This window comes from Typopeltis vanoorti, chromosome 17 (genome assembly GCF_054136105.1).
Source record: "Typopeltis vanoorti isolate ZY-2024b chromosome 17, IOZ_Tvanoo_1.0, whole genome shotgun sequence".
In the NCBI taxonomy this organism is placed as follows: Eukaryota; Metazoa; Arthropoda; class Arachnida; order Uropygi; family Thelyphonidae; genus Typopeltis; species Typopeltis vanoorti.
In genome coordinates this window covers 95,621,714-95,646,607 of record NC_143565.1, presented here as the reverse complement: position 1 = coordinate 95,646,607, position 24,894 = coordinate 95,621,714, and the positions used below count along the sequence as shown (strand labels likewise).

At 36.8% G+C, this 24,894-nt stretch overlaps 1 protein-coding gene across 2 annotated transcripts in view; it reads left to right on the top strand.

Annotated features, from left to right (window-relative positions):
- LOC150097661 (uncharacterized) overlaps window positions 1-24,894 on the top strand; it is a 70,355-nt gene that overhangs the window by 26,089 nt on the left and 19,372 nt on the right. For both annotated transcript variants that reach the window (XM_090407414.1, XM_090407413.1), the window contains exon 2: window positions 14,019-14,233. In XM_090407414.1, the coding sequence (XP_090263540.1) occupies window positions 14,077-14,233 (157 nt within the window). In that variant the 5' untranslated portion in view covers window positions 14,019-14,076. The remainder of the gene's footprint in view (window positions 1-14,018; window positions 14,234-24,894) is intronic.

Sequence of the window (24,894 nt, the reverse complement as noted above, 5' to 3'; positions counted from 1 at the left end):
TGGGACTCTACTACTTTTGTGTTTAGGTCTCCAACAAGCACCAGCTTGTTCTTTTCTGTGTCTCTTCATTCCAATCTTTACTACTGTAATTAAACTCGTCCATAATGATCACCATTGTCATATTAGCCACATCAATTTGACAATACATTTCTGTTTCACTGCTCTCCAGATTAGTGGGTCTATAGCAACACCAAACTATATATTTCACCTTGTCCACCTCTACCTCATGCCGTACTGCTTCAAAACTACTGTTGATCATCTCTACCTCAGATGGACATAACTCCTCTGTTACCATTAACTTCACTTCTCATCCTTCTCTACTTTCTCTTCATAAAAGACATTGTATCCCCTCATCTGTATTCCTGTCAGGATGTCATCTTCATCCAACCACATCACTTATTTCAACAATTTTTGGATGAAATAAACTTGATCAATGCAACAATTTACCTCTCCTTATTTCAGATACCCTCTGGAATAAAAACGTAATATGTGGTTCTGCAAAAGTTCCACCTGCACTGCTTCTTGGATGTGACTTTTCCACATTCCTTTCTGTCACTACCAAACCTCAACCCTGCCCATACCCAAAATGTCTCCACATCCCTTGTCATCTCAATCCTTTTTTGTTTGCTAACACACTCACTTCCGCATCCAGCATTCACACTTTTTATACAGTGTCTTCCTGTCCACTCTGACCCCCCCCTCCTCCATTTTCCTTCACAAGCTCTTCTACAATGACCTCTTACTTCCTCAGATCTTCTATTTGCTGCAGTTATTACTCACAATTCCATCAACAGTCTTTCCAGCTGGCTCACAACACCATAACCATTTGAATGTAGCCCATCTCTTGCTTATAAAATTCCTTCTATCCCTCTCATTCATTCCACACATTCAAATGGTTATGGTGTGAGCCAGCTGGAAAGACTGTTGATGGAAGTGTGAGTTTTCACACAGTTCTGCTAGTATACTATTTATGATCTTCATTCACCATCTCAACTCATCACTATCATCACTCATCACTATACCTGGTCATCATGGTGGAGGTTTAATGAAATATTTACAGCACCAGGAATGGATTAAAACTAATTTTAATGCTTCCCAATATTTCATTTCAGTCACTAAGACAACATCAGGGATTAAAAATAACTCTTGTAACACACAGACACACACACACACACACAAAGACAACACAATACTAAATGAAACACGTAGATGACTCTAAAGTCTTATATATGGGCTTTTAGGCAGTCTAGGATGTAAAGTGGGATCTCTGACAATCATTGTTTGCCAAATTTTGGGAAGTTTTATGCATCTGTATTTATTTAAATTCAGTTGATTTCTGAGTGCTGCAGATTCTAAAAACAGTCTTTCCTTTTTGAATTTACTATGATGGAGCATGGTGATTTTCTTCCAGGAGATCCTGTAGGTTGTATCCAATACATGGTCTGCAATGCCAGATTGACCATAGTCGTGATTGCAGATGTATGATTTATGTTCTTTTAAACAGATGATTGCTGATCTACCTGTCTGTCTGAAGTAAGCCAGCTTGTAGGAACAATATACTCCAGGCACCGAGAGAGGAGGGAATCGATCTTTGGCAGAACGGATAAGAATAGCAAGTTTCTGGTGAGGCTTAAAAGCTGTGTAGAGGTTTTTTTTATTTTTTTTAAATTTTTTTTTTTATTTTTTATTTTTAAGACCTGGCTATTTTTTCTGATGTGCCACAGATATAGGAGATGGTTATGGCATTTCTGAAATCCTTCTGCAGGGATGGCCGAGGAATAGGGGAAGAACTGATTATGTTTGTAATTCTGTAATCACTGTAGCCATTGGATAGGAAGGAGTTGTGTATATGGTTGAGTTCAATTGAAAGAGAGATTTCACTAGAACAAAGATTATAGGTTCCATATGTAAGAGTTTTAATGATGCCATATTGTTGAGAGGGGTGGTGGGAAAGTTTTTGAATGTATCTGCATGTATGAATGAGTTTTCTATATAGCAAAACCCACTGTAGTGGGTCTTACTTTAGCAAACCCATGCTATCCATCAAAGAGAGTGTTGTTGTTGTCAACCCAATTCTGAATCCTGGTCCTCAGTAGCCTCTCTAACACTTTACCACAACTCCAGACAAACAGATTGGCCTATAATTTGAAGCCTTAGTCTTATTGACCCCCTCTCCTCATTATGAAGCAGGACAATTTTGCCCTCATTCCACTACACTTGGAACAAATCTATGACTTATGTTAAAGCTGTTATTAACTCCTTGGAACATTTCCTCAAGATGTAATATACTATCAAGTCTCTGCTGCCTCATTGACATGAAGTTTGCTCAGTTTCTCATCTACCTTCTGCTCGCACACCATCAATGACTCCACTTCCTTTGCCACCTCTCAAGTTCTGCATGATTTTACTTTCATGAGGATGAGATATCTTTATGAATTACTCATTTAATATCTCTACCATATCCTCCTCAGTGATTATCACTCTACTATTTTTTACAACCAGTATCATCCTTCCATAATCATTCTTTCTTCTACTGGTCACATATCAAAAAACTTTCAGATTTCTCTTGGTCTCATTAGCCAACTGCTTTTCATACTGCACTTAGACTACCTTTACCAAGTGAATTACTTTTCTTGCTTGTCCTTTGTACTCCTTATGCAACTGACTAATTACTATTCATCTTGTGTATAATGCCTTCTAAATTGCATGCTACACCCCTTTATTCATCCATTTCACACTTACCTTATTTAACCTCCTGACATTGGGAATGCTTTCAGACATTGCCTTTGCCAGACAGTTCCTGAATGGGTTCCAAGCAGCACTTGCCTTTCCATCCAATTCTCCATTCCATGATATAGCTGCAGTCTGTCTCCTGAGTTTGTCATAATCAACAGCCTTAGATTTCCACATACATCCCTTTGCCTTATGGAAATCATCATATGGCTGGCCACCAGCCAATCACAGTCAATGACTTCACAGTCACTTTCACCAACTGGAGGGAGGTTTAACATCTCATTTACAATAATGCCCTCTGATGAGTTAATGAAATCCAAGACTTGATCCCTCTTTGTTGTGTACTGTGTAAAGTAGTTGTTCCTCAAAAACTCAAGAAACGCATTCTCTTTGCCTGCAGATGCCATCTTTTCATTATAATCTATATTACCATAATGAAATCGCTGGAGGCCGCTGATGTGTAGAAGTAGGGAGATTCTTGTTCCGTTGTATAAGGCTTTGATTAGGCCACATGGACTGTTGTGCCCAGATTTGGTCACCTGGTTTTCAGAAGGATGAAGAGATGTTGGAAAGGGTCCAAAGACAATTGACTAAGGTAGTTTCTGACCTCTAGAATGCCAAGTATGAGGAAAGATTGAGAAGATGTAATTTGCAGAGGCTGGTGGACAGGAGGAAGAGGGGAGATGTGATAGAGACCTACAAGTTGGTAACGGGTTGTTATAGGATCAATGCTGGAGAAGTTCTACAGAAAATAGTGGGAGATCGGGGGAGAACCAGAGGTCGTCGCTGGAAACTGTATAAAGAGGGTGTGAGTAGGGGAGTGAGAGGCAGGTTTTTTTCTTGCTGAGTTGTAAATGATTGGAATGCCTTGCCTGAGAGTGTGGTGTTTCAAGGAGTTTGAATGTGTTCAAGGCATGGTATGATGAGCTGTGTGTGTGTGTGATAATAGGACCTCCCAGATGAGTCTTTGACTCCATGAGATCTTGGGGTAATAATAATAATGATTACCCTTTTCTTATTAGCCAGACCAATTTGCATATATATTTCCTTCTCACGCCCTCCACATTACCAGGTTTATAGCATCACCTAACTAGATGTTTCATTCTGTTTACTACCACCTTACACCATACTTCTTCAAAATCAATGCCACTATTTGATCCTTTCATCTCCACCTTAGATGGGGATAATGCCTCTGCTACCATGTTTCACTTATTCCAATATTTTTTGGGTGAATATACTCTATTAATGCGCTACAGTTTCATTTTCCTTTATTTCGAATACATCTGGCATTTGTAAACCTTGACTTATTTCGGGTTCTATAAAAGTCTCACCAACCCTACTTCTCAGATATGACTCCTCCATACCTCTTGGCTATTCTTCTCTATCATCACTGATCTTACACCTCCCCTTAAACTTGTTTGTTTTCCCATACCTCTGGTCATTCCAATCCTTTCTTATACTCGCATATCCACTCCTGTATCCATTATCCACATCCCACACAGTAGCTCCCTGTTTTCTCCTACCCTCCAATTTCTCTGTTTGTCTTGTGTTCCTTCACTCTTTCTTTTCACTTATGCCACTCACCTCTTCATTAACAAGCTCCATTATCCTGCTTTCCTGCTCTTTTACATCACCTCTGTCTTTCTCAGGTCTTCCATTCACTTCAGTCATTCTCTCTCTTACTCTCTTAGCAACAGTTTCTCTAGTTGACTCATATTAAATCCATTTAAATGTAGGCCATCTCTACAGCTCCATCTATTCTCCAGTATTTTCGTCTACACATTCACAAAATGAATTCCTTTTTCCTCGCACAACTCCCTCCTCTAGCATCCCATTCATAATCTTTGCTTGCAGTCTCAACTCATCACGATCGTATCTGGGAAACACTCTGACTACCTTTCTCAACCACATTGTTATCTTTTATTATCCTTAGCAACCTCCTAATATCTGCTCATTACATTCTTTTGTTGCTATCCATATCATCTGTGCCTACTATCATTACCAAGTCTTTTGCTGGCTTCTTTTTCATATCCAGTGCCTCTATATCACTCCCTCTATCCACTGAAAAGCAAATCTTATGTACCTTCTCAGTAACCACATCTCTAATGATCGAAATCCCCATACATTGCTAGTCTCGAATCATTAGACATCTCTTTCACATTGCCATCTTTTATTCCATACATATGTTATTCTTCTCAATTTCACTCTGCAATTCCTTCATCTCTTTCCTCATTTTCACCAACTCTGCTTTAACATCCTGAATTACTTTCTCACTGCTTTTGGCTATTTCTACCTGGTTGGTTGCATGTTTGTCCTTGCTACTATTACACTTGCTATCTTATAGTAGTCTATTTGCCAACTTTCATGTACATCACCTTACCACTACTTTCAGCCATCTCTCATTTACACTCTCTTTCACGTTTCTTCCACTATCATTTAATCGTGTAACTCCATTCACTACTACACTTACAGCATTCAGCATTACCTTCTGTTACTTAATTTTCCCACTTCTGACAAGTCTGACATTTCTGGCTCATAAAACATTTACTTTAAGTTGATGAAAGAAAGTGTTGCACTAATGAGAAAAATTTGAAGCATGTGTCGGATTGAGTGTGCAGGAATGTTGTCACAGTGATGTTTCTGCTCTTGATGTTCATTTTTCCGGCAGTTTCTGATAATGCATGAAGATGCTACAGAATTTCAGAAAACTAATGATGGTTAATGTTTTAGCATTTTGAAATGTACTTTTGTAATGACAAGTTTTCTTCAGACACCTCCATGTTTGAAGAATGTCAATTTGGTGTTTGTGTACTGCACTCTTGGATGAATTTTTTGATCAGCACTAAAAATAATTCCCATTCTGTTGACTGATGTTAATTAATTCACTCCATACTGAAAGTGTCTTATGTTTCATTTGCTCTCTGTCTTACTGATTTGTAACAAAATGTGCTATGCTCACATGCTACTTCTGATCTCAGACATTGTAAGGAGATGTGAAGTTATAGCACTTAATTTTGTTGGAACATATATCCTAGTTTCGAATCCGCCATTTTGTTGTAACGTACTCTTATTAATAAAATCTATTAATTGCCAATTGATCACTAATACAAATATAGAGAAATTTATATTTATACTGCACCACCCTATATTTAGATTAGTCTATATAAAATAGTAGAATCAATTTTCAATTAAATTAGCAGTCTCCTTACTCATTCAGGCCGAATTCAATATATATTCAATTCAATAGTTCCATTTTTCATTTGAGGCTCCCGCTAGATTCGAATTATTTATGAACGGTGCAATAAAAAAGAATCAGGCAAACACAGTATTGAAATTAATAAAACAAAACATTTAATATAAGGTTATATGATAAATACATGAATTCCAGTTCTAAAATGAGACATTACAATTAAGTTAGTACATCGGGTCAAATCATTCATATTAATTCAGTCTTCAAAATCTTCACATACAAGTTTGACAATTTTCTCAATTACAAGATTCCTTACTCAGATTAATACAACAGAATTTCTTGTTTAATTAGTTTGCTCATATTTCTCAGTTATACTCCACACTTAACTCTCAGCTGGCACTTATCATATTATTAAACACGGCAGATATTATTTCAAGGCAAATTATTTTTTTAACTTCTAACTTCGGCGATATGCCACAGCAAATGTTAGAATGAGCAAAATGGAACTATCACTCAAGTCTTCATACACAGAAACAAATAAAATATGACTGTCCTTACCAGAATTAATCTTCAGCACGTCAGATTTAATGTGAGTACATCTTCAAATTATATTTATTACACCTATGGAACACATTTAAAAAGAATTCTTCAAGGTCATAACTAGACTATTATTTGTCGCGCTTCACAATTCTCGACAGCAACTATAGGGCAGATTGATATCCTTGTTTACTACTTCACAACAAATTAAGCTCCGTACAATTCTTCCTAAAAGCAATATAGAAATAAGTAGTAATTCTAAGCTAAATGGATCTATTCTGAATCCTTCATTAACCTTCCAGTCCTTTAATTATCCAAATACGGCACCAAATCCCTATTAATGCCACTGCTGACTTTACTTTCAGCTATCTATAAGTTTTCACTTCGTCTTAGCACACTTTTAAATACTACTCTCTTGAATTCCTGCCCTTCAGTCCTTTTTATTTACTTTCACCCCCTTGCTTATATCCTTCCTTCTTCCCGCTTCAAAACCTTCTCCCTCTTTATATTACCACTCATATATTTTTCTTCTCTCCTCATTATCGAAGCTCACGGTCTACCCACGCGCGTTCCATTTTATTTCTCTCTCCATGGCAACGAACAAAACGTAAACATTCGCGTTAATGTTACATAAGGCTATACTTTTACATTGAGTAATGAAAAACATTAATAAAATATTACAATTACTTAATTTTCTCTTTCATTTCATTTACAATTAACAATAATAAAATATATGTTACAGTATATATATATAAGGGACATTAAATTATATACATATAATTTCTCATAATATTATTGAAGGAATAAAGTAAATAAGATAAATGATATTTATCACTGGGTCCTTCCAATAGTAAAATATACATTAAAATTATTTGATCAAATAATAGCTGATGAAATTCAGGAATAATACATGAAAAATAATTCTTAAGCAAGGGATTAACAAATAATTTTTAAACAAGTCATGCTTAATATATGATAGGTTATGTTAAATGTGAATGAAGAACAAAATATACATAAAAATTTCATTCACGGTTTAACAATTTCAATGGTGAGTGCACTTCACTGACATAATACAGTGACATAGTGTAAAAATATTTATGTAGCTCCAAAAAGTCTAAATATTTTTACATAAATTTTACCAAGGTCAAGTCCAGTAAGAATTGTAACTTGTACATAGATGTTTGTTTAAATGTAAATAATCCCAATGGGAACTGTATCTGCTCTCTGCCAAATAAGGGAATATTCTAGAAGGTGTAGTATTAAGGAAATACCTTGCCACTGGTAAACAGTATATTTTTAGCTCTTTGTAAAGATGTCAAATTTTGTATGTATTCTACATGGAAACGCTCAAGGTCAGTGCTAGGTGGACTGGCAAAAGCTTCAAACGAATGTCCACTGCCAGAACGAATAGGATTTAGGGAGTGTTGGAGAAAAAAACAAAGGAAGGGTCAGTCTGAGAAAAGGATCAAGAGGGATTTCACCGAAATGTTTTGGGGTCACATATCTCCGTGCAAGGATTTGCAAGTGACCGAATAAAAGGCGTTGGCGAAAAGATCACAACATCGGTTCCAGAAATTTTCATCAGTGATCCAGAGGTCATCGGTCAGTTGTCAAGAAGTCGTCGGCAGTTATCTGTCAGATGTATGTCATCGGGAACTTGACTTCAGGAGAAATGATGCCAGTGATCTAAAAGAAAGATGACGAGGAGCCGATCCGCCAGGCAAAGCAGATATTTGATGACGAATTGACGAGTCTTTACCGGGATCTGTCAATCAGAGGGAAGAAATTGCTCCGTTAGTCCAATGCGCATGCAAGCATTCCACAAGCCGATAATCTTCGTCCGAAGTGCGGCGAGTACAGCGTCCCAGAAGTGTCAGTAAATCTTTCGCGGCATAAAGAAGTTCAAAGCCAAGTGCACAGTGGGTAGCAGCTATAAAGTGAGTTGACCCGTTTGTTCAATTTTCTTGAGCTTTTAAGAGAACTTTTATTAGTGGCCTGTAAAGCAGATGCTAATCTAAATAGGCATATTTAACAGTTGAAGATTATAAAATAATTAATTGTCAGGAATTTGTAGTTGAAATTAGTCATATTGTAACTGTTTGCTGAATTGGTGAAACTTACCTATAGAATATTCCCAACATAGAAAGGAAGGAGCAATTGTGTGTAAAAGATATTGTCTATGTGTTCGATGAATAAGAGTTAACAATTAAGTAATAAGTACCATTGCTTAGTATAAATGATTTATGTTATATTAAGAAAATTTGTTAAATATGTGATATGATTTGTGTGATTAAAATGCAGGAACTTAACTAATTTATTTATGCAGATTTGAATTAAGATGTTTATTTTCTATTACTGCAAATGCAGTGTAAACTTGTCTTATGTGAATTAAATTTTGTTGTTCAAATATTAAATAAGTGTCACCTGATTCTTAATTATTTGATGCACTGTTCCAAAAAAATATTAGAGCCTATTAGCAGGAACCCAGGAGAAAGGATAGTAAAGGAAAGATAGTAGACCACGACTGCAGATACTAATTAAATTAGGGATATTCTGAGGGTAAATGGAAAACTACTGGACACATTTTTACACTTCTTGTTAATAGAAAACGAACATCAGTGGCGCAGCTTTTAAGCAAATAAATTTTCTGGTGTTCGAAGAATAAGAAGGCAAGTGCGGAAGGCAGTTTAGCGTAAGGAGATATTAAAGATATACCAAAGAGTGATAAGGAAGAATAGTTAGAAGTACATAACAAAAGTAGCATTAAAAATAAATATATACAGAGATAATAAGACATAAAGAGAAATTAAAGAGATATATATATAATAAAGTATATAAAATAGAATAATACCCCCCCCCATTTATAATGCCGCAATTCCGACAGGATTAAACCCAACATATATATTACAATGGCGCAGTTCTGACAGGATTAAACCCTCTCAATGATATTACAATGGCACAGCTGGTAGGATAAAATCCACCACAGTAATTAAATTAGATACAAGTGGATTGGAACAGTTTCAAAAAATTAAAATCAGGCAGTTAATAATTATAATTATAGAGAGTATTTATAAAGTGTAAAAGAAAATCTTTTAGCCATGAATGTGAATAATACCGATTCAGGAGTTACCAGTACTGAAAGAATGGGGGATAGAGAATTCTTCAGAACGGTGAATCCTCACCTTTTAATCCCTCAGTTCTCTGGTGAAAACAACGACAATGTCTTATCTTTCTTTAGGTTCGTAGAAGAACTAAGGAACGTTGGAAACTGGTCGGATTTTCAACTTCTTGTCATATTAAGAAACAAACTGATTGGCAAGGCGAAAAACCTTTTGTACTCCTCTCCTATACTGAGAGACTGAGAGACACTTTTGAGTACAATCAGTTCAAAAATACCTTGATATCCCAGTTTTCCAAGACTAGAAGCATGGGTCCGAAACCTGTGGAGGCTGCAAAAGTGCAAGCAGGAAAATAAAGAGACTATCACAGACTTTTACAATAGACTGCTCACCTTAGCAAATAACTTGAATGTGCCAGATGAGGAAAAGAGCCATTTAGATTGGGCAGTCTTTAACCAGTTCAGACTAGGAGTGAGAGAGGAATATAAAGAAACAGCATATAAGAGGAAGATAAGTAAATTAGAAGACTGCTATCAGGCAATAAAGGATGGGGAAGAAAGATTAGGTGATTTACATCCAGCATCTAGAGCCAGTCAAATATGCAACATTACAGAGGTGTCTGAACACAAGAATGAGACTAAAAAAGAGAAAAATGATAATCATAAAGAAAAGGGAATGAATAAACAGAAGGTAGAAAAAGGGGGAGATAGGATCAAAGAAATAAACAATGTAGACCACAACAGACTGACAGCCTCTGATCCTGTCGACAGGGTTGAACTACAAGCATTTATTAAAAATGAGGTAGAAAAGCTACAGCAGCCACTGATGGAGAAGCTTAATTCAATTCTTGATCGATTAGGGGAGCTCAAAACGAAACCCTCATTGGGGAACTTAGGCTCTGAGCAAACACGCAGTGAAAAAGAAATAGGAGAGAACCACCCCAGTGCTACAGGTGCAACAAATTTGGGCACATTGCCAGAAACTGCTTTTATAACAGAGGGAACTATGATAGAAATAGAAGATTTGAGGCCAATATGGTAATTACTCACCATCATCCTACACGGAGGATTAAGAGATGGCCAAGAAACATAAATAGTCAGCAGGAAAATTCGATGATGGTAATAAGGGGGAAAATAAGAGGGGTAAAATGCAGAGTTTTGCTGGACACTGGTTCACAAGTTTCAGTGATAACCAGATCTCTATTCAGGAAGTTACAATCCCGAGTATCCGATGGCATCACTAAACTTAAACCACCTGTCATATTAAAGGGAATAACAGACCCCACTGTCTATGCTTCAAGCATAGACAGTGGGGTCTGTTAAAATTACATTAATTTTACAAGCACATTAAAAGTAAACATGTCGATGCCAGACTTCAAAATGAATGTTTCACCAGAGTTATTGATTCTCCTGGAATCCTCTCATACTACTGCAAAGGTAGTACTTGGGATTGACTTCCTAAAGAAACACAAGTTCACATGTGATTTCTCAAAAGGGGAGATCTCTATATCGGGATCCAATCAGGGTGCCCGGATGAGGGATAGTCAAAGACGTTGCGCTAGCAAAATTAATGATGAGGTCAACACAAAAAACGACCATTCCCAGCAAGAAAAAGGGGGGGGGGAGCGCTAAAAAATAAAAATTGATCAAATAGATAATGTAAATTATTTGTCTGAAACCCCAGCTATGAGAGATACTGAACAGGTCAAGGGGGTGAGATATTTCACATCGCGAGTATCAAGGTGGCAGCAGATAAAAAGGAAGATACAAAGGCCACAGTGAAAAATATAATAAGAAATGTAACAGAAATAAACATTACCGAGATATGCAAAAGCCGAAGCCACTGCCCTGACAGTAGTAAATCTGGAAGAAGAAGAAGAACACGGTATCAGGAAAGAAAAAGATACCTGAAGGAAAACATTAAGTCACAGCACCAGTCGCGAAAAGAGGAGCCCACAGAACAGGCTGATGGCGTTCCCTGCTGTAAGATAACTGACGAATCTGAGTGTAGTTCAATCCAGAGAATTTATGACTCACGACACAGAAACACAGTATAAAAATTTTTCATCCATTTTCATGGTTTAAACTTTTTCATGAAGGGGTGGGCCTTTGTAAAAATATTTATGTAGCTCCAAAAAGTCTAAATATTTTTACATAAATTTTACCAAGGTCAAGCCCAGTAAGAATTGTAACTTGTACATAGATGTTTGTTTAAATGTAAATAATCCCAATGGGAACTGTATCTGCTCTCTGCCAAATAAGGGAATATTCTAGAAGGTACTATTAAGGAAATACCTTGCCACTGGTAAACAGTATATTTTTAGCTCTTTGTAAAGATGTCAAATTTTGTGTGTGTTCTACATGGAAACGCTCAAGGTCAGTGCTAGGTGGACCGACAAAAGCTTCAAACGAATGTCCGCTGCCAGAACGAATAGGATTTAGGAAGTGTTGGAGAAAAACAAAGGAAGGGTCAGTCTGAGAAAAGAATCAAGGAATTTCACCAAAATGTTCGGGGGGGGGGGGGGGGTCACTTATCTCCATGCAAGGATTTGCAAGTGACCGAATAAAAGGCGTTGGCGAAAAGATCGCAACATCGGTTCCAGAAATTTTCATCAGTGATCCAGAGGTCATCGGTCAGTCGTCAAGAAGTTGTCGGCAGTTATCCGTCAGATGTACGTCATCAGGAACGCGACTTCAGGAGAAATGATGCCAGTGATCTAAAAGAAAGATGACGAGGAGCCGATCCGCCAGGCAAAGCAGATATTTGATGACAAATTGATGAGTCTTTGCCGGGATCTGTCAACCAGAGGGAAGAAATTGATCCGTTAGTCCAATGCGCATGCAAGCATTCCACAAGCCGATAATCTTCGTCCGAAGTGCAGCAAGTACAGCATCCCAGAAGTGTCAGTAAATCTTTCGCGGCATAAAGAAGTTCAAAGCCAAGTGCACAGTGGGTAGCAGCTATAAAGTGAGTTGACCCGTTTGTTCAATTTTCTTGAGCTTTTAAGAGAATATTAGTGGACTGTAAAGCAGAGGCTAATCTAAATAGGCATATTTAACAGTTGAAGATTATAAAATAATTAATTGTCAGGAATTTGTAGTTGAAATAAGTCATATTGTAACTGTTTGCTGAATTGGTGAAACTTACCTATAGATTATTCCCAGCATATAAAGGAAGGAGCAATTGTGTATAAAAGATATTGTCTATGTGTTCAATGAATAAGAGTTAACAATTAAGTAATAAGTACCATTGCTCAGTATAAATGATTTATGTTATATTAAGAAAATTTGTTAAATATGTGATATGATTTGTGTGAGTAAAATGCAGGAACTTAACTAATTTATTTATGCAGATTTGAATTAAGATGTTTTTTTTTCTATTACTGCAAATGCAGTGTAAACTTGTCTTATGTGAATTAAATTTTGTTGTTTAAATATTAAATAAGTGTCACCTGATTCTTAATTATTTGATGCACTGTTCCGAAAAAATATTAGAGCCTATTAGCGGGAACCCAGGAGAAAGGATAGTAAAGGAAAGATAGTAGATCATGACTGCAGATACTAATTAAATTAGGGATATTCTGAGGGTAAATGGAAAACTACTGGACACATTTTTACACTTCTTGTTAATAGAAAACGAACATCAGTGGCGCAGCTTTTAAGCAAATAAATTTTCTGGTATTAGTAGAATAAGAAGGCAAGTGCGGAAGGCAGTTTAGCGTAAGGAGATATTAAAGATATACCAAAGAGTGATAAGGAAGAATAATTAGAAGTACATAACAAATGTAGCATTAAAAATAAATATATACAGAGATAATAAGACATTAAGAGAAATTAAAGAGATATATATATATAATAAAGTATATAAGATAGAATAATAACCCCCCCCCCTCCTGTTTACAATGGCGCAATTCCGACAGGATTAAACCCAACATATATATATTACAGTGCCGTAGTTCTGACAGGATTGAACCCTCTCAATGATATTACAATGGCACAGCCGGTAGGATAAAATCCACCACAGTAATTAAATTAGATACAAGTCGATTGGAACAGTTTCAAAAAATTAAAATCAGGCAATTAATAAAGAATAAGAAGGCACGTACGGAAGGCAGTTTAGCGTAAGGAGATATTAAAGATATACCAAAGAGTGATAAGGAAGAATAGTTAGAAGTACATAACAAAAGTAGCATTAAACATAATTCAGAGATACAAAGAGATAAGATAGAGATAAGAATAATAAAGTATATTAATAAGTAAAATAATCTCCCCCCCCCTTTACAATAGCAGTAATTTTTCGAGCTGTCACTCCTTTGTACATCACTGTGAACTTTGTATGACATACATGGCTAAGCTTTAGGATAATGATACTATTATTTTGAAATTAATTTTCTTCCAGTAAACTAGTTGTTTTCATCAAACTCAACTGGTTCATTGCAGGTGCTGTTGAACAGTAAATAGATATTGTATTGGATAGCTTATAATATACCATTTAAAAATGTCCATGGAAGTTGATCCAGCAGCAAACAATTTTGACGACTTCCTTCAAACTGGAAGGACTGGCCGCCGAAATGCTGTTCCAGATATTAGAGATAAAAATGCATCTGTTAGCACAGCATCACTTCCTGAAAGTATGGAAAAACTTTCCTGCTCAGGTAATTCTTTATAAGTCTATTGTTTTTTGGATGTTAAAACATTATTAGCTGAGAAATGTTTTAATGGTATAGTCCAGAGGTTCTTCCTAAACATTGGTTCATGACACCCTAGGCTTTTTACACTTTGCAGCTCTATATGCTATCCTTTAGTATGCTAACAAAGCATTGCATGGTACTGATGCTTGTATTTCCAGAGTGATGGTACTTTGTGGGAGAGGCGTTCAGTGGGCTACTACACAGCTTTGTGAAGGAAAAATACTGTATTAATTACTCACCCTCTATAATAAACTGACAGTTTGAGCGTTTTGACTACATAGCAGTCCTGAAGTTGAAGAATATGAAGTTTGTGACATGCAAAGATATTAGACATTAATTACCGTATTTTTCGATAGATAACGCACACGTTAGCTATACAAAAAAGTCTAAATTCGTTGAAAACGAATGTGCGCGTTATACATTTGAAAGGTATGAGAGGTAAATCAAATGTAATAACAAAACTAAGGTAGAAGTATTACTTAATATTTATTGAACATTACACTATTCAAATTCAAAAAATTCTTCATCAGACTCAATATTGAAAGAATCAATTGCGTTAAAAATTTCGTTTGGTATTTCTTCAGCTACCAAACGAAATTTTTAAGGGGTGCTTAAGGGTCAAAGCTGTATAACTGAGAGGAGACCTTCACATAGCCTTTAAAGGAATGCGGAGAACCGACCAGGGCTTCTGACCTAATGTCCAATCCTCACCTTCTCGTGGTGCACCCTGTTGGGTATCTACTTGGATACTGAACGGACGAGGATGGGCTGGCAATTTGGGATTTAGCCGACCAAATTGTATTCTTATTGGTTAAACCAAAATATAAAATATAGAATGATGGTACAACATGACAAAATTTCATGCCGGCTGGGGCGTCGCCCGGTTAAACAAGGCCCACGTTGTTTTCGCCAGGGAACCAGGGCGAACAGCGAAAAGTCAGCTACTGGAACAAATCTGAAAATAAACCCCAACTCAACATCACCAGAGTTAAAGATCGGTACTATCAACGTAAGAAGCCTGAATGGCAAAGAAATGGAGCTAGCTGAGGAATTAGATAAGTACCAGATCGACATAATAGGGGTGACTGAAACAAAAAAGACCAAAACTGGTGAGCTCTTTCTGAGCAATAAATACAAAATGTTATATTCAGGCAATGACAATCAAGGAAAAGAAGGAGTAGCCATAGTATTCAACACAAAATACGAGGCTAATCTTCTTGAATGGCAGGCAGTCTCAAGTAGAGTAATGTGGGCAAATATGAGAATGGGGAACTGGACAATGAGACTTATTTGTGCCTATGGTCCCACAGAAGGTTCTACTAAGGTAGAAGTGGAGGAATTTTTTGAGGCTTTAGAAAAAGCAACTGACACAATGAAAAATGAAAAGTTGGTCCTTGTTGGGGATCTGAATAGCAGAGTAGGAAATGATTGTCAGACATACAAAAATATTTTGGGAAAATTTGGAGAAAAGAGCAAAGCTAATAATAATGGCAAATATCTGTTGGATTTCTGCTCAGGACATGGACTGGTCATTACTAACACCATGTTCCAACATAAAAATGTGCACAAATTCACATGGAGAGAAGAGGCTAGGAATAAGAAAAGTCTCATTGACTATGTTATTGTTGATAGTGATGTTTTCTTCCTGGTGCAGGACACCAGAGTGTACAGAGGATTTGAAATTGGAAGTGATCACTATTTAGTCTTGAGCAGGATAAAATTGAATTTCATATTGAAAAGAATAACATGTAAGAAAGTTTTAAAGCGAATAAAAGTTGAGCAGCTCTCAGATGTGAACTGTAGACTAAAATACACAAAGATTATTGAAGAAAAAATGAAAGAGTTTGAGAACAGGAACCAAACCTTGGAGATTCAGTGGCAAACTCTGAAGAAAACATTGATTGATTCTGCCAGAGAGGCATGTGGTGAGGTTGTTTGTAAGGATAAAAAAATCAGAACTCCCTGGTGGACACAGGAAGTTAAAGAGGCAGTGAAGGAAAAGAAGAAAGCATACCAAAAGTTCCTGGCAAATAAGTCAGCTTTTACTCTTAGAGAATATAGAGACAAATGCAAGAATGCTAAACACTGTGTAAAACTGGCTAAACAAAAGTCATGGGAGGACTTTGGCAAGAATATAGAAAATAAATATCAAGAAGGTGGCAAAATATTCTGGAGGTTGTTGAAGAAACTTAAGAATGGAGGAAAGAGTGCTGTAAAAGGAATTAGAGATGATAAAGGTGACATGAAAACGGGAGAAAAAGATATCCTTGAAGTATGGAGTAATTACTTTGAAAAACTGCTAAATGAAACAAGCAGTGATGACAGCACAGTGGTAAAAAACACTGACCAGGCATGCAGTCAGGAATACATATCCATACTTGAAGTAGAAAAAGCCATCAAAGGCTTGAAATGTGGAAAGGCAGCAGGAGTAGATGATATTCGACCTGAAATGCTGAAGTATGGTGGTATAAGAGTATTACAGTGGCTGCACTGCATAGTTCAGAAAGCCTGGACAGAGGGACGAATTCCCGATGATTGGAGTAGAGCTCTCATAGTACCCATATATAAAAAGGGAAATAAAACTGAATGTGAGAATTACAGAGGTATTTCTCTACTGAGTGTTCCTGGCAAGATCTATGCAAGTATACTTGAGAAACGGTTGAGAAGAATTGTGGAAGAAAAGCTTGGTGAAGAACAAGCTGGATTCAGGCCAAATAGAGGCTGTCAGGATCAGATCTTCACTTTACGACAAATAGTCGAGAAAGCATGGGAATATAACAAAGATCTGTATTTAAGTTTTGTCGATCTGGAAAAGGCATATGACAAGGTGCCAAGAGAGAAGCTATTCAATATGCTGCAGTTATATGGTGTGAATGGGGCATTATACCAAGCAATACTTAGTCTTTATTTGAGTTGTAAGTCAGCAGTCAGAATTGAAGGAAGTACAGGAAGATGGTTTAATGTTAAATCTGGTGTGAGACAAGGATGTACATTATCCCCTCTGTTATTCATTATCTATATGGATCACATTATGAAGGAAAGTGGTATTAAACATGATATCAAAATTGGAGATGTTAATGTCAGCTCTTTGCTTTATGCAGATGATGTTATACTTCTAAATAAATCTGCTACAAGTCTGCAAGATTCTCTGACTAAATTGAATAGCTGTTGTAATAGATATGGTATGAAGGTCAGCAATAAAAAGACAAAGACAATGAAAATAGGCAGAATCATTGAAAATGTCAACTGTGTTGTGAATGGAGAACCTGTGGAACAAGTAAAACATTTCAGCTATTTAGGCACGATTTTTACTGAAGATGGTAAATTAAATATAGAAATAGACAACAGAATCAGCAAAGCTGGTATGGTGGGAAGTCAATTGAATAAATTCATATGGAATAAGAGAGAAATTAGTCGGAACACTAAATTAGCTGTATACAAGACAGTGTTCAAACCAGTTTTAACTTATGGATCTGAGAGCTGGGTCAGAAGTAAAACACTTGACCAAAGACTAGAGACCACAGATATGAGAGTCCTGAGAAAGATTATAGGCGTGAACAGATGGCAACAATGGCAATATCATATTAAAAACGAGGATATTAGGAAAGAACTTGACATTGTCAGCATCCAGGAATGCGTTAGCAGAGCTAATCTCAGGTGGTATGGTCACTTAAATAGAATGGGCGAGGAAAGATTAGCAAAACAAGTGTTCTCTGCCAGGGTGGCAGCAAAACGACCCAGAGGAAGGCCAAGATATAGGTGGATTGATACGATACAAAGTGCTTTAGACGATAGAAATATAAGATCTGATAATGTTGGAGTCTTGACAAGTAACAGACTGATTTGGAGGAAAATTGTAGATAGGAAATTAATAATGATGTAATTTTTTTCATGTAGTACTATCATATCCTGTACACCCCTTGAGGGTACATGGCAGGAATTTGATGATGATGATGATGATGATTTCTTCAGCTACATAATCATTGTCACCAGACACCAATGCTCCCTTGTGCTTTAATGAAACCATTTCTAACACAGGTTTCACTTACAGCAGCCCAACTTTCTACAATCCATGTAACTATATCTTTATATGACGTTCGTTAGTGGAAGAGTGCACACTTAAATTGTTTCTCTTCATGAATTCAAAAACCCCAAGATGGATAGGCCTTGAAATCCTTTATATTATCATTTTGCACAATTCTTTTTGATTCTCATACCTTTAGCCTCAAACAGTTTTTTTTTCCCTATGGTTTGCCACAAGCACCTTCTAAACCTCATAGCACGTTTCCTCATATGTAAACATTTCAGGACTGTTTCAGCCTTTTGCCGTTCACAGACACTACTTTCTCCAACAATGAACAATCTACCAGCTTCACGATTCCCTTTTTCCTCTGCTACTTCTACCACTTCAAGCTTGAACTGTGCTGTGTAGGATTTTCTCCGAGAAGTACATCTGTCTTCCATGGGTAATTCACATCTAATAACAAAATATAAACAAATAATTATTACTATTATTATTACTATTATTACGGGCAACTCCAGGGAGTCATTGGACTCATCGAGGGAGGCCCCAAATCATATTCATCACAACTATTTGACATTCATACAGTATCTATCATACCTCGCCTTAAACTCATTCACTGTCACAGCATCCACCACAGACTCAGGGAGCGCATTCCACTCATTCACTACTCTAAAAGTAAAGAACCCAGCTCTAACACCTTTACTAACCACACTTTTGCCCAGTTTCCATGGATGTCCCCTAGTCCTCCCACAACCAGCCCTGTTCTCAAAAATATCTTCTGAATCAATTTTATAGAAACCCTTCAGTAATTTGAATGTCTCAATCATATCTCCCCTCCTCTGCCTATCAACCAATTTTTGCAACCCACAAATCCTCAACCTGTTCTCATACGGTTCATTCCACAGACCTGCTATCATCTTGGTCACTCGCCTCTGGATCCTCTCCACCTCCTCCCCATCAAGAAGAAACCTAGGTGACCAAATCTGAGCACAGTAGTCTAGATGGGGTCTTATCAAGGCTCGATACAGAGGAACAATAACCTGCTTGTCTCTGCTTGTCATCGTATTCTTCAGCAACCAAGTGATTTGATGAGCTGTTTTGGTCACTTTTGCAATGTGTCCCCTAAATTTCAATTCCTTATCTACCAACACTCCTAAATCTCGTGCCTCATCAATTTCCTGGAGCACGGTTCCACCAATGCAGTAAACTGCCGCCAATCTTTTCACCCCAAAATGCATAACCTTACATTTTGCCACATTAAACTGACATCCATTCTCCTTAGCCCAGACCTCCAATCTATCCAAATCATCCTGCAAAATTTTGACGTCATCTGCATTCACTATTGCCCTACCCTACTTCGCATCATCCGCAAACAAATGAACTGTTCCTCTCAGATCATTTCCTATATCATTTATGAACAAATTAAACAGCAGTGGTCCAAGAACAGATCCTTGTGGCACACCACTAGTCACAGGCCGTCTTGTGGACTCTACTCCCGAGTAAACCACTCTCTGATATCTCTCCGTCAACCACCCTCCTACCCATCTCACCAACCCTATGTCCATTCCCATATGCTGCAATTTACTGATTAGAATTCCATGTGGAATCCTGTCAAAGGCCTTGGCAAGGTCCAGTAGAATCACCGTAAACCCATTACCCTTATCCAGTTCAGCCGTCACTGTGTTATAATACGTGAGCAAGTTACTGAGGCATGACCTACCCTTCACAAAACCATGCTGTCCCCGATACAGTATCCCATTTTCTTCTATCCAATCTTGTATTTTCCTCTTGACTATTTTCTCTAAAACCTTGACAATGATTCCTGATATGCTAATCGGTCGGTAATTTACTACAGCAGTCTTGGAACCACCTTTATGCAGTGGAACTATTTTCCCCTCTTTCCACCCGCTCGGGACTAACCCAGACCCGAGACTCAAATTAAACAAAATGGTCAAGGGTACTGACAATTCTTTAGCTGCTTCTCGTACAACACGAGCTGGTATACCATCCAATCCCACAGATGTATTGACATTGAGGTTATGCAATAGACTACTCACCTCCACTTCATTAACCACAATTCCCGTATAATCTACTGGTTTATTCGTTTCTGCAATGTCACCACCTGGATGATATACTTTTGCAAAGTGCTCACTCAGTAACTCAACTATCTCAACTGATTCAGTTACCTCCCTACCATCGGCATTCTTTAAAATCAATCTGCCATGTACATTTTTCCTTTTACTTGCTACATATCTAAAAAACTGTTTAGGATTCTCTTTAGCCTGCATGGCCAATGTTCTTTCATAATCCTTTTTTGCTTTTCTTACCACACTCGTCACCCTTCTGGCCTGTGCTTTATACCGTTCATGCGCCTGCCGGTCACCCTTCTCCTTAAATTCCCTCCATAGTTGTTTCTTTTTTTGCAACTCAAGCTTAATGGTGTTATTCATCCATTTAACCCCTACTTGATTTATTATTCGGACTCTAGGTATACAGTCAGCCATTGCTTCTTGCAAGCACTTCTTAACTACCTCCCATGCACTATCAACTTCTAGTCCTTGCAGTTGTACATGCCATGGCACTGAACCAATCAAACTCCTAAGCTTGTCATACTTTCCAGCCCGATAATTCCACATGTACCCTGTCTTAATTGAAAATTCTACACCTTTAGCCACCTCCCAAGTTAAGACCCTATGATCACTCTCACCGATTGGTGGCAATGTGGTCATATTTGTTACAGCCAAATCCTCAGATGTAATTACTAGGTCAAGTACTCTCTGACCCCTAGTATTTTCCATTACATGCTGTCGCAGATAGTTATCCCTTAATAACCGCATAAAATCCAGTTCCTTCCTCCCATGTGTCCTCTCCTCACTCCAATCAATGCGACCATAGTTGAAATCTCCCATAATAATCACCCTCCTTCCACCCATTTCTTCTATTTGCTTGTGCATACTGTCACCACCATCTTTTCCATCACCTGGTCTATAGCAGCACCCAATTGTATATTTAGTTCTGCTAGCCACAATCTCACACCAAATGGCCTCAAATGTGCTCTTTTCTCTATCCTGCAATTCAACTTCTATTCTCCTTGGCTGGAGCTCATCAGCTATCATCAACAATACTCCTCCCCCCATTTTATTCTCTCTGTCATTTCTGAACACACTATACCCATCACATTCAATCCCACTAGTTATATCATCTACAGTCAGCCATGTTTCACTAATACCTATAACCTGTGGTCTGGAAGTGCCAACCATGGCCAAAAACTCTTCCTTCTTGTTCCTAATACTCCTAGTATTAGTGTACATGAATTTAAGACCCCCATTAGCCCCAACCCTACCTTGATGCCTTATATTAACTATCCCACTCAGATTTGTTGTCCTTATTTGCTCTGGCATATTATATTCATTCTTACATTCAACTGCCTCCATAAGGACTGTATCTCTACTCCCCCCCCCCCCCTAACAAATCTAGTTTCCCTGAATTTGCACATCCACTACATTCAGCAACACTTTCTCGAGTCTTCTTACACCGTAACCATTCAAATGCAAGCCATCCATCTTATATAGATCCTTTCGCCCATCAAACTCACTCCACACATCCACAAATTCCACACCACTCGTCATACATAACCCACGCATAAAGTCATTTGCAATTATAGCCCTCCTTTTAAACATTTCACTGTCATACCGTGGCAAAAGACTAATCATTCTAACTCTCTCACTCTTTTCTTTTGCTACCTCAAACAATTCATTCAGGTCTTCTATCATTTCCATTTTATCTCCTTTCAAATCATTCGTACCTGATTTACTTTATGAAATATTTTAAAACAGGATATAAGGAATAATCAACCACTGCTACTAGCAATGCATGTGCTTTTAAAGAATTCCTCCGCCCTCTGTCTGTACTTCCTAATTCTACTGCTAGTTGGCGTACGCGCATTATCTATACATCAAAAGGAGTGATGAAAATGTTGACGTGCATGTTATACATTAGGTGTGCATTATCTATCGAAAAATACGGTAGTACGTGGTAGAGCAGAATCTATGAGTAGGCAAGTGGCCATCAAATTTTTAGGGATGATAATGAGGAAGAATATCCATTTGTTTGTTAATTATGCTGAGAAAGGCAGCAGTAAATAAAGGTGTTTTGTAGAAATCATACAGGAGAATTTAAGTAAACTGATATTGGTTGCTACTGCAGTGATGCAGTGTGTAAGATTATGCATTTTGGATTGAGTCGATTACAAACTGTATTACATTGATGATATGCCATTCGATTTGAATAAATATAGATAAGTAGTTGAAGTTCAGAGGAGAATTTATTGTAGAAGTGAGCAGAATAGCCCAAAGGGTTACTTGGATTTAGAAATATACTGATGAATAAGAAGGATAAGGAAGTTATTACCTTTCTTGATGAGATTTTAAATGACCACTTGTGCTCAGAGTTCCCACACTCACCCACTTGAAATTTAAATTCTTGAATTTAAATTTCAAGTGGGTGAGTGTGGAAATTATGTTTGTATAATAATAGTAATAATAGCAGGATTTTGTTGGGATAGAGAAGTGGCAGAGAGGTGTAGAGTATCTGACAATTGTTATTCAGATATCTTACATAATCTGTTTTGATGGCTAACTTGCTTTCAGGATTTTAAATTGGAAGGAGATTATAGAGATGTAATTTCATTGTATTAACCATTTTTATTTTTTTTTTGTTTACAGTAACATAACATTTTAAATTTCATTTTTTACTTATAATCTGCCAATGAAATGTATTTAGTTTCTTGTATTGGATGAAAGCAATTTGCTTATCTTTTTTTATAAAAATAAGAAAAAATGAAACGAATAATACTATTTGAAATTTAATTCTAGCATATTTTATGTCAACCTTCACTAAATATGAAGTTCTTATAACTTCATATGAGGTTTAAACTTGACAGATCTCCTAGTTGTAAATGAAAAAAAAAATTATGTTAATAAAATATTTTTCTCATATATATATATTTTTAAGATTAAGAATTGCATTTATTGTTGTTATTTTTGTTATTATTGTTAAGCAACTTTTGTTTCCTTAGTTTGTATTATGAAGTTGCTGAAATTGATATATTTTTTTCTAAATTCAAGAAGTTAATTCAGTACAGCTCAGCAGATGTCAAGAAACTTGTCATCCTTTTTTCTTTAATAGAGTGAACTGTATAATGAAACTGTTTTTCTGAGAGTTTATTTTATATATTATTTATCTTCTCCATAAAAGGAGAACCTGGCAGTTTTAATCACCAGCTTGTAGCAAGTATGCATATGTACACATTCCCACAAAATAACACATTGCGAATTTAGATTAAATTTGTTTATATTGAAGTCAGATCAGTTATCCATTTTGTCTTGATTGCTGATCTGTGTTTACCTGCACTTACTTATAACTCTGTATATAGGTTTAATTTACAGGTTATATTAATAGGTTATATATGCTAGGTTTGTACCATGAGTATCATTTCAGGATCTCTAGTTTCTTTCCAATATATCCATCTATCCTGAAAACAATTCTAGTTTTCCTCAAACTATTGAAACTTATATATTACATTCACTTATCTTTATCTCTGAAATAAGACAAGAGAAATTGTAATAAAAGAGAAACAATGTTTCATTAAATAACTATACAAACATAATTCCCACACCCACTTGAAATTTAAATTCAAGAATTTAAAAAAATTCCAACAAGCAAAACAAAGGAAACAAATTTCTTTACTAATCCTCTTTAGGATTAAAACAACTATAGCCTATTAATATAATCCATTCCAATCAAGGAATTTTTCACACTGGTTCGAAGTTAACACTCATTACAAAATAAGGAACACATCCTACCTCTGTACTTTGAGTACAAATTATCTTCAGGAATATTTACCTCACTCTGGAAAGTTAAACATGAAGACTCTTATTTGTATATAAGAGAAAAATCTAGTCCTCACACCCATGCTCTTACTTAATTTCCATGGATGATCTCTTGTTCTTCCACCACTAGCCCACTGCTGAAATATTTCCCCTGCATCAACCTATAAAACCCTTTAAGTAACTTAAATGTTTGTCATATTCCCTCTTCTCCAACTATCAACCAACTTCTGTAACCCACAAACTCTCAATTTATCAATGTAGGGAGAATTCCTTACACCACCCACCAACTTGGACACTCGCCTCTACTACTTCCTCATCTCCAAGGAATCCAGGTGACCAGACTTAAGCACAGTAATCCAGATGTGGATGTATCAATGCCTTAAAAAGAAGAAGAATAACTTTTTTATCTCTGTATGTTAGTGTGTTCTTCAATAACCAAGTAATCCCTGGCTACTTTTGCAGTATGCCCTCTAAATTTCAACTCTCTATCCACCAACACTCCCAAGTCCCTAGCCTCATCAATCTCTTGGAGTACAGTTCCATAATAATAATAATAAAGTAAGATTTCCCAATTCTATAATTTTAGCCCACCCGCAGTGCTAATACTTATGTGCTATAGGTGTATGTCCTTTTAGGGATGGATTCACATAAAAAAATGATCCAGAGATTCTTCAAGAGCACTTGTACATAAAGAATAATGGCCCCTAGTT